This window comes from Suncus etruscus, chromosome 10, assembly GCF_024139225.1.
Source record: "Suncus etruscus isolate mSunEtr1 chromosome 10, mSunEtr1.pri.cur, whole genome shotgun sequence".
Lineage (NCBI taxonomy): Eukaryota > Metazoa > Chordata > Mammalia > Eulipotyphla > Soricidae > Suncus > Suncus etruscus.
Genome location: NC_064857.1, coordinates 51,733,495 through 51,745,899, shown reverse-complemented (window position 1 = coordinate 51,745,899; position 12,405 = coordinate 51,733,495). Strand labels below are relative to the sequence as shown.

The window sequence follows — 12,405 nt, the reverse complement described above, 5'->3', positions numbered from 1 at the left end:
GTGAGAAACATCCGTGTTCATCACCAGATCCATTCCCTTTTCCATCTGGCTGGCCTGGCGAGGGTTTAACTGTCCTGAACACAAGAAAATACGGTGGAGCAATAGTACAGTGGATACGCCGTTTGCCTTGCACATGGCTGACCCGGATTCTATCCCTGAGCCTGTCAGGAGTCATTCCTGAGCACAAAGCCAGGAGTAACTTCTGAACACTACTGGGTGCAGCCCCCCAAAAAGCCAAAACATAGAAAAGAAATGTCAGCGGGCAGTGACTTTGGAGGCTGCCCTGTTCGCAGCGTCTTCCCTGGGTCCATGTCCCCTCGCCAAGCCTCAGGTCCTTGGGCCCTCGTTCCATTCCTCTTAAACTCAGAAGCCCAGCAACTGTGCCAGCACGGCCTGAGCCCAACAACCATGGGTCTGTTACAGATACGGGATTCTCAGCCGCAGACCGAGAGGCTAGCCTGGAGCTCATTAAACTGGACATTTCCAGAACATTCCCTAATCTCTGCATTTTCCAGCAAGTAGGTGGTTGTGGCACTTATTATACCTGTTTTCCCTGAATTTTAGAGATGCCAGACTAACTGCCTATGAGGGATCAGAGAAGCTCTGGATGGGGCGGGTTCAGGGGCCACTCGTTGTGGGGTGGTACTGGCTGCTCTGAAACATAGAGCATCTGGGGCAGGCCAGGGAGGGCCTGGGGGTCTCTCTTGAGCAGGGGTCAGTAACACGTGTTTCCAGAGCCACATGTGGCTCTTTTGAAGATTTGCCGCGGCTCCAATATCAGGGCCAATAGCAGGAGGACAGGGAGCGATATTACTTAAATATTTTAATTGGCTATTAATTTGCACAAATATATTTCACATTGTTAAGTGAAAAAGTTCTTTTTTTCATCAGATCGACAGCTAACTGCACGATCCTGTATGTAGCATTAGATAAAGAAGGAAGGAAGGAAGGAAGGAAGGAAGGAAGGAAGGAAGGAAGGAAGGAAGGAAGGAAGGAAGGAAGGAAGGAAGGAAGGAAGGAAGGAAGGAAGGAAGGAAGGAAGGAAGGAAGGAAGGAAGGAAGGAAGGAAGGAAGGAAGAATGTATGCAGCGCTGTATTTGTTTTAAATGTCACCATGGTTTTTTTTTTTTCCTTTGGAAACGGATCCAAGTGGCTCTTTATGTCTTAAAGGTTGCAGACCCCTGCCCTAGAGCTTTCTGGGCGCTGCTCTTTGGAGGGACCCACTGCAGGCACCCCTCTGAAGGGGGTCCTGGGCAGTTGGGGAAAGTGATTCCAGTATAACCAATGCTGGGACCGTGCAGGACAGTGGTTTCAGGGGGTCAAATGTGGGCTCCGCACTGTCACTTTCTAAAAGCAGTGAGTGTCACAGTTTCAGAGCCAAGTGTAGAATAGATGGGAATGAACACCGGGTACAAGCACTCTTGCAGGGACCTTGTGTATGACCAGGTATGTCAGCTCTCTGAGTGTGTCAGAGCTCCATCATGTCAGAACCTCATGAGTGTGCTCAGGTGTGTCAGCCTCGTGGGCATGCCCAAGATTTTTAGAGCCCTGTGAGTGTGCCAGGGGTGTCCAAGACCTGGACCTGCCTTCTCACCCTGGTGGGCACATAAGCAGTGTCCGAGCGGGAGACAATGTGAGCACTGGGGGGTCCCCTGTCCCTTTGATGGTGGGGACTGGACTGTCCCTTGTCCTGGCTTGGAGTCTGACTGACTCCCCTTCATGTGTCCCCTTTCAGGGAGGCCCATACCACGACATGTTGCACAGCGTTCTGGGTGCCTACACCTGCTACCGGCCAGACGTGGGTTATGTAAGTGAGTCCTGTCTTTCACTCCTGGTGGGGCGGGGGTGCAGGTTATGTGAGTCTCTGCCCTTCACCCCGGGAAGGGATGGAGGTGCTTGTTCCTATACATGAGGTAAGGAAAGCGGGTACGGAAGATGCAGAAGAAAGAACTTGGCCACCTGTAGCTGCTGCCCTAGGGTACCCTAGGGCTGCTGTAGTATACCCAGACCCTGACAGAGGGTGGTGATCCTGCCACCCTGGGCACTGACAGTAACTGGCTGAAACTTCATTATTTTGACCGTCTTGGCTGGCCACAGACTTGGGAAGATGGACTGGGTCCCAGAACCAGCAGATGTGGACTCATGCCTGGGGAGTTTGTAGGAGGGGATGCTGGGATTCTCAGATACAGAAAAGGGAATTAACATGTGGATTTGGGTTCCTCTACCATTCAAGAACTTGGCCCCTCACACAAGACTCTGCCACACACACACACACACACACACACACACACACACACACAGATACAGGACATCCTTTCAGCCCTTGCTCACAAACACGCAGTACATCCCATCGTGCTTTCACACACACACACACACACACACACACACACACACACACACACACACACACACACACACACACATGCACCTCCTCACCCCCAGGTGCCTCTCCCAGGTGCAGGGCATGTCCTTCATTGCGGCCGTGCTCATTCTCAACCTGGACACCGCGGACGCCTTCATCGCCTTCTCGAATCTCCTCAACAAGCCCTGCCAGATGGCCTTCTTCCGTGTGGACCACGGCCTGGTGAGTCAGAAGGTTCTGGAGCTCCAGCCTTGGGGCAGGCTTAGGGTGGCCCTACGCAGACCCAGCACAGTGCCCAGGCTCGGTTCACAGTCAGGTGTGAGCGATTCTCTGATGGGCAGCCAGTAGCTGTGTGTGGCTTGCACCCTGGCCATTAAAGGAAGACAGATTGTCCTGTGGCTGGGCCCTGGGGTGCTCCTGGTGGCAGTGCTGCGGTGTGAACCCTGGGCTCAGGAGCTGAGCTTGGCAAGTACCCAACAGGGTGAGGGGGTGCCACACCTGAATCCACCTGGGCACTGCTGTGAGCCACAGGGCGGGTCAGTCAGATCAGTGAGTGAGGTTAAAAATCCAGAGACTGAGGCCAGAGAGATAGCATGGAGGTAAGGTGTTTTGCCTTGCATGCAGAAGGACGGTGGTTCGAATCCCAGCATCCCATATGGTCCCCTGAGCCTGTCAGGAGCGATTTCTGAACATAGAGCCAGGAGTAACCCCTGAGCACTGCCAGGTATGACAAAAAACAAACAAAACAAAAAAACCCCAGAGACAGATCCTCAGGTATATGTTCAGCTCATCTTTGAAAAGAGGACAAAAATACCAGGTGCAGGTGCAGCAAGGAAAGCCTCTTCAGCAACTATGTGGGGAAAATGGTCAGCCACAAGCAAAATAAAAATAATTCAGACATACACAAATGTCATATCAAAGTGGATTAAGGACCTTGGTATCAGACCTGAATCCACAAGACATAGGCAGAACTCTCTGTGACACTATAGTTAAGGGCATCTTCAAGGATGAAACACCACTGGCCAAGCAAGTAGAAGCAAAGATAAACAAGTAGGACTAGACTACATTAAATTAAGAAGCTTCCTGGGGCCAGAGAGATAGCATGAGGTAGGGTGTTTGCCTTGCAGAAGGATGGTGGTTCGCATCTCGGCATCCCATATGGTTCCCCAACCGAGCCTGCCAGGAACGATTTCTGAGCGTAGAGCCAGGAGTATCCCCTGAGCGCTACCGGGTATGACCAAAAAAAAACCCAAAATAAATAAATATATAAATAAAAATTAAAATGGGTGGAAGGAACTAGTAGGATAGGTCACTAGCATGTGAGATGAAGATTACATAGGTTTAAGGCACTTGCCTTGCATGAGGCAGACCCCAGTTCGACCCTTGCACCTCCTGGTCCCTTGAGTATCCTGAAAGCATTGCCAGAATTGGCCCAAGCAGTACACCCCATCTGGGAATGTGTCCAGGGTAGTGGCTGTGGCTGTGGTGCTAAAATGCCCCCCTTTCAGCACCAGCAGCAAAAGCAGATTAGGTGCCTGGATCTGCCGCCTTCAGCAGTGCAGGGACGGGACGGGCAGGTGTTTCTGGTGGTGCCCAGAGATAAGCCTGCAAAGAGACCCATGTCCAGGTGTCTTCTGCAGGGAACTCAGCCTCCTCTCAGCAACTGTGGTGCCTGGAAGGAGTCTTAACTTCTAGGGTGGAGGCACTGGCTGCGCACAGACATTGTTGACCCCGGTTGTAAGCCCTGAGCAACACTGGCGGTGACTAGCACATACACACATGCACAGACACGCACACAAAAGAGTTTCGTTTCTCTTTTGGAGAAACAATGCAGTTGGGGCTCCCTCCTGCATCTCTGCTTTGAGGCTGCAGTCCCTCAGCCCCTTGTGTTCCCTCTCTGCCAGGCGCCAGGAGCTCGTCCCCCTGTGACTTCTGGCACCTGTCCCCTAGGATCCTGTCATTCCTGTGCATCTGTCACCCAGGGTGGGGACAGCAGCTACCCAGCACATCCTTGTCTGTACCTTCATCCCTGCAAGCCCTGTGGGCATCACTCGCCTAGCCCCTGTCCCTACAGCCCCTGTGGGCATCACCCCTCAGTCCTAAACAAGTCAGCTGGTGCTGGCATGCAGCTGGCCCAGAGGCCGGACGGGAAGTGAGGCTGCCTGGTGCCCCCTTTCCACAGCCTCACCTGAGTCACTACGTTCAATGGCGGACCACTCTACAGCCCTGCCCTAAGGGAGAGAGGGAAGGCCGAAAGAGAAAGAGATGGTGGCCTGGCCCTGGGCGTGGCCTTACACTCCCCCCCTCCCCCGCCTTGTCTTCCAGATGCTGACTTACTTTGCTGCCTTCGAGGTCTTCTTCGAAGAGAATTTGCCCAAACTTTTTGCTCATTTCAAGAAAAACAACCTGACCCCCGACATCTACCTAATTGACTGGTAAGGCCCGTTTCCTGGGTGTCTCCCCTCCCTGCCCAGTGCCCACTGCCTTGCCCTGGTGCCCCTTTGGCATGGCAGGCCCTGCTCATGCGACACCCACACTCACTGCTGCTGCAGCACAGTCTGCCCTTGCCTGTCAGGGCTCCCGGAGTGGGTGGGAGCGAGACGGAGAGGGGACATTTTGGGGGACAGAGGGACGGACAGCCAGCAGTGGCCAGCTCCCCACGCCCTGCTGAGCTGCACCTTGGCAGGTGGCCAGAGTGTCCACCGGGCTTACAGGGGGAGAGGCAGGAGGCCCAGGGGTCCTAGTGCCAGGTACAGGGTCCTGTCTCTTCTCTCTTCCTCACTCTGCCCCTCTACTTCCTCCCCTCCTCATCTCTGGACTCTCTCCTCTCTCTCTTCATCTCTTTTCCTTTCTTTCCCTCTCTCCTCTTCCTTTTCCTTTTTCTCACCCCCTCTTTTTTGGGGGGACATTTTGGGTTTTTTGTTTATTTTTGGGTCAACTGGCGGCGCTCCGGTTACTCCTGGCTCTGTGCTCAGAAGTCACTCCTGGCAGTCACTCCTGGCAGGCTTGGGAGACCATATGGGATGCTGGGATTCGAACTGGGGTCTTTCCTGTATTGGCTGTGTGCAAGGCAAACACCTTAACACTGTGCTATCGCTCCAGCCCTTGGGGAACATTTTGGGGCACACCTGGTGACGCTAGGGATTACTCCTGGCTCTGCACTCAGGCATCACTACTGGCAGGCTCTGGGGACCATATAGGATGCTGGGGATCGAACCCGGGTTCATCCTGGATCGGTTGCGTGCAAAGCAAAGACCCTACCGCTGTGCTATCTCTCTGCTCTCTTCTATCTTCTCCCCCCTCCCTCTTTCTACCCCCTCTTTTCCCTCCTTTCTCTTGACTGTCTCCCACTCTCCTCTCCCATGTGGTGCCTGGTGTCAGTTATTCTACACCTCAGGGTGATGTTTCAAGCATTCCACCCCCATGCACACCCAACAGGGGTCCCATCCCAACTCTGGGAAGCCAGGACGAGTGGGAGAGAACTGTGGGCTGGGTCAGGCATGCAGCAGGGCAGTCTCTCACCACACACACACGTGTTGCAGGATCTTCACCCTATACAGCAAGTCGCTGCCGCTGGACCTGGCATGCCGTGTGTGGGACGTGTTCTGCCGGGATGGAGAGGAATTCCTTTTCCGCACAGCACTGGGCATTCTGCGGCTGTTCGCTGACACGCTGGCCCGCATGGACTTCATCCACATGGCGCAGTTCCTCACCCGCCTGCCTGATCGCCTGCAGGCCCCAGAGGTCTTCGCATCCATTGGCGCCATCCAGATGCAGAGCCGCAACCGGAAGTGGGCCCAGGTGAGGTGCTGGGTCCTTGGGTACCTTCTCCCTGGGGGAGGGGGGTGGTCAGATGCAGAGGCTCTCCTCTCTTCTCTTTGCGACCCGTAGGACTGTGTCTAAAGCCAAGTGGAGGCTGGAGCAGGGCCCCCCACCGAGCTCCACACAGCTTCCTCTCACCCCTTCCTTCCCCCTGCATCCCTCAATTCCTACCTCCTTGGCCACTGGCCAGGTGTTGGGGTTCCTGTGGTTCTTGTGCTGCTAATGGGCAAGAGCACTGGAGTTCCTCCCCTGCCACACTCCAGGGGATGTGAGTGTCAGGCTCTGGGGCGGCAGCCACTGCTTTGCTCAGGCCCCCTAGCTCTAGAGCACAGACCTCTCCTGAGCAGTCCCCGAGAACTACTGGGGCAGCTACCCAAATCAAATCCCTGAAAAGTCAAGAACTAACTGATGATGTGGGCTTCTCTTCTCTCGTCCATTTGAGGCCAGGCCGCATCATCAGTGGCTCAAAGGGCGTCTCCTGGGTAGCAGGGAGGGTGCTGGCCTTGCATGCATTTGACCCAGGTTCAATCCCAGCATTCCCTATGACCCCCTAGAACCAGGAGTGACACCTGAGCACTGCCAGGTATGGCCCCCAAAACAAAATAAAACCAATTCTCTCACTGTATTTCCCTCGATCAGCTGCCCTCCTTTAAGTCCAAGACTTGGACGAGATGAACTTACTCCCTGAAAAATATACACAACTAAGGGGGCCGGAGAGATAGCATGGAGGTAAGGCGTTTGCCTTTCCTGCAGAAGGTCATTGGTTCAAATCCCAGCATCCCATATGGTCCCCCGTGCTTGCCAGGAGCAATTTCTGAGCATGGAGCCAGGAGTAACTCCTGAGCACTGCCAGGTGTGACCAAAAAACAAAAATGAAAAACAAAACAAAACAAAAAAGGAATACACTACTATACTTTCTCACTCAAAATAAAATAAACCACCTAATTTTTTTCCAAACCAAGGAATAAGGCCAGTACTAAGAAACAAATATAAATTTTAGAAGAAGGAAAAAAACACTTATTTAGAATTTAAACTTACCTATCCTGGGCCAGAGCAGTAGGATAGCGAAGAGGGCATTTGCCTGCTGTGCACACACACAGCTGACCTGGTTTGATCCTCAGTGTCCCGTTGGGTCCCCTGAGTCCCACCATGAGTCATCTCTGAGCGTAGAGCCAGGAGTAAGCCCTGAGCATGACCAGGTGTAGCCGTACAAAAACAAAAAACCTATCCGGAGCGCTGGCGCGAACAGTAGGGTTTTTGCCTTGCTCCCCCGGCGGCCCATATGGTCCCCCAAGCCAGGAACAATTTCTGAATGCATAGCCAGGAGTCACTGGGTGTGGCCCCCTCCCCCAAAAACCCAAAAAACTATAAAAACAAAAAAGAAAAGCACTTTCTCAGAGGCAGTGTGAATCTAAAACGAGAGTCCCATTGTCCACATCCACCGCTTGGTTTAGAGCACTTCCTGCTCCTTTGCTTCTAGGAGAAGCCCCCTGCAGCATGCCTCAGACCAGTGCAGGGTACAGAGCCCTGGATAGCCCGTTGCATCCACAGACCAAAGCGAGGGCTCACAGGGGAGACTGTTGGGTGTAGGCCGGGCGATGCACACTGTCCCTTTGTGCTCTGGGAGGGTCAGGCATATGCCCAGTCCTCCTGCATGTTCCTGTGTGTGACTACCCCTGTCCGGTCTGCCTTGGCATGTTCGGGCTTATTTACCTAGGTCTCTTGGAGCCTCCCAGACTTGAGTACTTGTCTCCTTTCTCCACTGAAGGAAGTTCTTGCCTCACTTCTCCAAAGGTTCAAAGTCCCTTTCTCTGCCCTCCTGCTCCCAGCAGTGGGGAGCTCCTGGCTCTACCACCTCAGCCTATGTGCTTTCTCCAGGACTTGTTCAGGCTCCTGGAAGCTCTAGCATTTCCTGCGCTGCCATTGAGTCTCTCCGTTACATCCCGTCGTTTCACCTTTAGCTCTAATTTCTCTCTGGACTTTTTGCTCAGATAACCCCTCATGCTGGCTCTATCTCCTTGCGAGTCTGTTCCAGCAGCCACCACTGGAACCTGTCTCTGACACCTTCGCTGGGCTGGCTCTCATGGCTCTGTGGCACTGGGCAGGTCTTTCTAGGCTGTTGTCCTGATAGATTGCTGTTGACTTATTTCTGGTCTTCACATCACATGTAGGGAGAGCCTGGGGTGGGGGGAGGGGGGAAATTCAGATCATGCTGTCTGTTCCCAGCCATGGTGCCCAACTCTAGCTGGCCTAGACAGTGGCCTGGAGCCTTGTGGTGGTGTGTGTCAGCCTCTGAATGTTTAGCACTGCTTGGGTGGCTATTTGGGAACAAATCTGCCTTGAGTGTGGCCTCCATGGGATGGGGGCTCCAACTGTGCGTGCCTGGGGCCATGGCTGTCAGGGGCTCTTGTGTGCAGTGCCCACAGTGTTGGGCATGGGTCACAGTCCAGCCAGTTCGTCACACTGGCATGTCTTGCCTGCTATCTGCCTGAACATGCTGCTCAGTGGTGCAGCTCCTATGTTGGGTTAGTAGCCCTGCTCCAAACTCAGGGAGCTATGAGCTGTGGGGAAATACAGATTTCACTTGAGGGGCCCAGGTGCTCAGCACTCTTCAAAATGATGAAAAGCCCCTGCCCTGGGCCCCTTGGCACAGCAGAAGTGTGAGCCCCAGGGACTCATAGTGCTGCCAGCTTCGAGCAAAGCCAGGTGAGATGGTGGTGGGAGCTGAAGGACCCCAGGGTGGGTGATCGTGCCGCCAGTCAACTCTCACCCTTGGTCCTCAGGTGCTGACCGCCCTGCAGAAGGACAGTCGGGAACTAGAGAGGGGCAGCCCGTGTCTCCGGCACTGACCACCGCCGCCTGTGCCAGGCGCCTCCTGGCCGCTTCCAGATACGCATCCATCTTGGCGTCCCGCACCTGTGCCGCCACTCTGTGGCTGACTTCAACCCAGAGCATTCAGCATTTGGATGGAGAAGAATGAAGCGGAGACGGGAAAGAGTTATGCCAGCAGTGTGGATGGGCCTGGCAGCTCAGAAGTCTCCCCTCTCCGCCAAAGTTCATTAAATTGTGATGCTTTTATGGCACTGACCAGAAGGAACCTGCCCGTGTTTCTTGGCCAAGACCTGGGAGGAGGCAGTTGGCGTGCTTCCTGTGCTTCCTCTCAAGATGGGGCTACTAGGCCAGGCACTCTCCACTCCCCCCAGGGCAGCTCACCACGTAGCCCTGGGATGCTGGAGGCAGCAGGAGCGCTGGCTGAGAAGAGGGTCCTCACGTGTGGCAGACCTGCACAACCGTTCCTGTGGAGATGAAGGCTGGGGGTGGCCTTTGGTCTGGAAAGGGGGTTCCATACCCACCAAGGCCTGGCTCTGATGATTCCCCTCTCTTCCTAGTCCCTGAGCCCCTGAGCCCCTTGGCGAGCCCTGGGTGCCCTACCCCTTCTCAGGGTTCCCCAGCCAGCCCCATCTCAGCCTGACTCCCTCTGTCCATGGAGGCTGGACATGGGGTTGATAAATAGAGCACTTGGGCTTAGGAAGCCGCCAGCAGCACCTTAGCACCAGGCTGGAGGCAGGTGAGCTCCAGAAACCCACAATTTACCCCTAACATTCCTGCACACCCCTTCTCGGCCACTTGCTCCGGCCTATAGTGGCCCTGGGCACCTTCCACCTGGTGTGTCACGAGCAGCCAGCATCAAGGTAATGTCACAGTTCTGACTGGTGACACTGCTAGGGCCAGCAGTGAGTGACCTCCCTACTGGACGGGCTTCAGGGACATCACATTTGCCTGGCACCCAGCAGAGCCCCCACCCCCAGCCACTGCTGTCTCCATGTGTCCTCACTGTGTGCCCGGTTCCACTCTCGAAAACTTTCCTTATGTGGGATACGTCCCCGTGGCCCAACACTGGGCCCCATGCACGGGAGGGAGGGTGCCCTCAGGTCTTCTGGCCTCCTCCCTCCTCGTGCCCCCACCCCCCGCTGCATCCCAGCCTGGCCGCCTTCCCAAGAGGCCTTATGAGACTGGCCTGGCAGAAGACTGCTTTGGACTCCTTACTCGCCCCGATCAAACCATAGGGGCTGAGCCAGGGTGGCTCTGCCATACCTGGGCCCTTTGGCTGAGATGCCAGCACTGATGGGCGTGGCTCTCAGGCTCCTAGAACTTGTCTGCTGTGAAAACTGGCCCTCGCTATATTTGCCCTTTTCTGAAGGCTTGTACAGTTGCCTTTTTGTTTTACTTAGAATCCGATGAGGATTTTTTTTGAATTGTAAATGATAACCATTTTATTAAAGAAAAATCATGCAAAAATTTCCTGGAGATCACGGGTTTGACTGAAGTGGACGTCTCATGGGAGCTGTGGCAGGAGTGTGGCCTAGAGAGGCTGGATAGGTAGGACAGAGGGGAGGGCCCTGGCCTTGCCCAAAGCAGTCCAAGGTTCAATTTCCACCACCCAGAACCCAGCTGCAGAACCTGGAGTAAGTCTTGATCACTACAGGGTATGGCAAACACCCCTACGTCCCCCCAAATGCTGCTCATTTTCAGTGTTTGGGCTGCGGGTCTACACCGGAGTTCCACCTTCCCAGAGCTTATGACTTGAGCTTTCTGCTGCCCATCCCTCCCACTCCTGACCTCCATAGATCCCGTGGGGCCCCTAGAAGGTGTCTGCTGGGGTCTTGATTCTGTCCAGACCTGACTGGACACCAAAACCCAGCCCCACCCCACCTTTCTCATCCCTCCCCAAAGCTATGGGCACCAGGTGGGCAGTGATTGGTGGCTCTGGGCACTGGGGTGAGCTACTTTTCCTCACTTCTGTTGCCACCTGGCTGGGCCTCTGAACCACTCAGTCACTGAGACTCATGGCTCTCAACCTGGCTTGGAAACAGCTTGTTCGAGGACCTTGGCTCAGGTCCTGGTCATGGCTTGCATATAGGTGAGGCCTGCCCTGCACAGGACAGCAGGCTCTTTGCAAAGGAAAGAAGACGAGGCCTCAGACACTGGATAGCAATGGATGGAGCAGTTGGATACCGTTAGCCCAACATAAATGCAGGGACAGGACACAGACCCTGCCATGGAGGCCAGAGCAGAGACTGAGGAGCCCAAGGAAGCAGGATTGCAGCCTTCCCAAGATTCCATCTCTTAGGGAGACAGTGACTGCCTCAAGCCATGCCCAGACCCTTCACCTCAGGCCAGCCCAGCATCTCAGTGTCTTGAATACAGGGACACTGCTGGGCACTGCAATCTGTGTCCAGCCTCATGCCAGTGAGAGACCTGTTGCCTTCGGATGGGCCCTTTCACTTGGGGGTTCCTGGAAGAAAGAACCCCCACACCATGTCACCCTGAGTTCATAGTGCAGTGTAGTAAAAGAAGTTGCTTCTCAAGCCTCAGGTTTCTTTTCCGTGACCTGGTGCTGATGCAGTGGCTTGTACAGAGGAAGCTGAAGTACTTAGTGACCGAATACATCACAAACACATAGTTTCTAGTAAAAGCACACCCCAGGCATACATACTTTCAGGATCTTGCACATCTGATGAATATAGGAATTAAAAACTGGTGAGGGCTTCTAGTCTCTCTCCTTCCTTTCCCTGAGGCCTCTTTCATGTATGTGTAAATACACAAAGTGAAAACGACTTGTCATTCTATTGCAGTATGGCTATTTGATTGCAGCCTCTTTCCTTGTGGACAGACTTAGGACCTTATAAGTGGGCCCACTAAGGCAGAGCAGAGCCCTGTTGAGGCCAGGAAAGGGCAGTGAAGATGGAATAAATGACAGGCCCACAGCTGACCACTGGCACCTTAAATGAGAACCAGACACCAACTGGGGTAACACCTGAGTCCAGCTCAGCTCCAGTTCCAGCACTCCCTGCCCCTTGCCTGAAACCTGCCTATGAGTCTGGGAGCCTAAGTAGTGTTTCATTGTCAGCCTCGAGCTATCAGCCCTCAGCTGGGCTGAGTATTGCCAGGAGCTGCCCTGGCCTTGAGCACTGTTCAGGAGACCCTTGAAAAGGGTTATCATGGGAAATGTTGGGGCTGTGCACACGGCCTGTGAACAGCTCCAGCCGCGCTGGCTTCTCCAGTCTGCCCCATCAGCACCATCTCTCCTGTGTTCTTTACACCCTGGACATGCTCCATGATCTTGCCCTCCTAGTGTTTTAGGACTTAAAAAACAGAAAATAAAATAAAACTACCTCAAAAACAAAACCTATGTGACCAGAGAAATAGGACAGCAGGTA

The 12,405-nt window shown here is 54.1% G+C and overlaps 1 protein-coding gene across 2 annotated transcripts in view; it reads left to right on the top strand.

Annotated features, from left to right (window-relative positions):
* Nucleotides 1-10,483, top strand: part of TBC1D14 (TBC1 domain family member 14) — a 45,375-nt gene extending 34,892 nt beyond the window's left edge. For both annotated transcript variants that reach the window (XM_049782555.1, XM_049782556.1), the window contains 6 exons: nucleotides 424-518; nucleotides 1,736-1,807; nucleotides 2,456-2,584; nucleotides 4,688-4,797; nucleotides 5,905-6,163; nucleotides 8,968-10,483. In XM_049782555.1, the coding sequence (XP_049638512.1) occupies nucleotides 424-518; nucleotides 1,736-1,807; nucleotides 2,456-2,584; nucleotides 4,688-4,797; nucleotides 5,905-6,163; nucleotides 8,968-9,033 (731 nt within the window). In that variant the 3' untranslated portion in view covers nucleotides 9,034-10,483. The remainder of the gene's footprint in view (nucleotides 1-423; nucleotides 519-1,735; nucleotides 1,808-2,455; nucleotides 2,585-4,687; nucleotides 4,798-5,904; nucleotides 6,164-8,967) is intronic.
* Nucleotides 10,484-12,405: the final 1,922 nt, after the last annotated feature.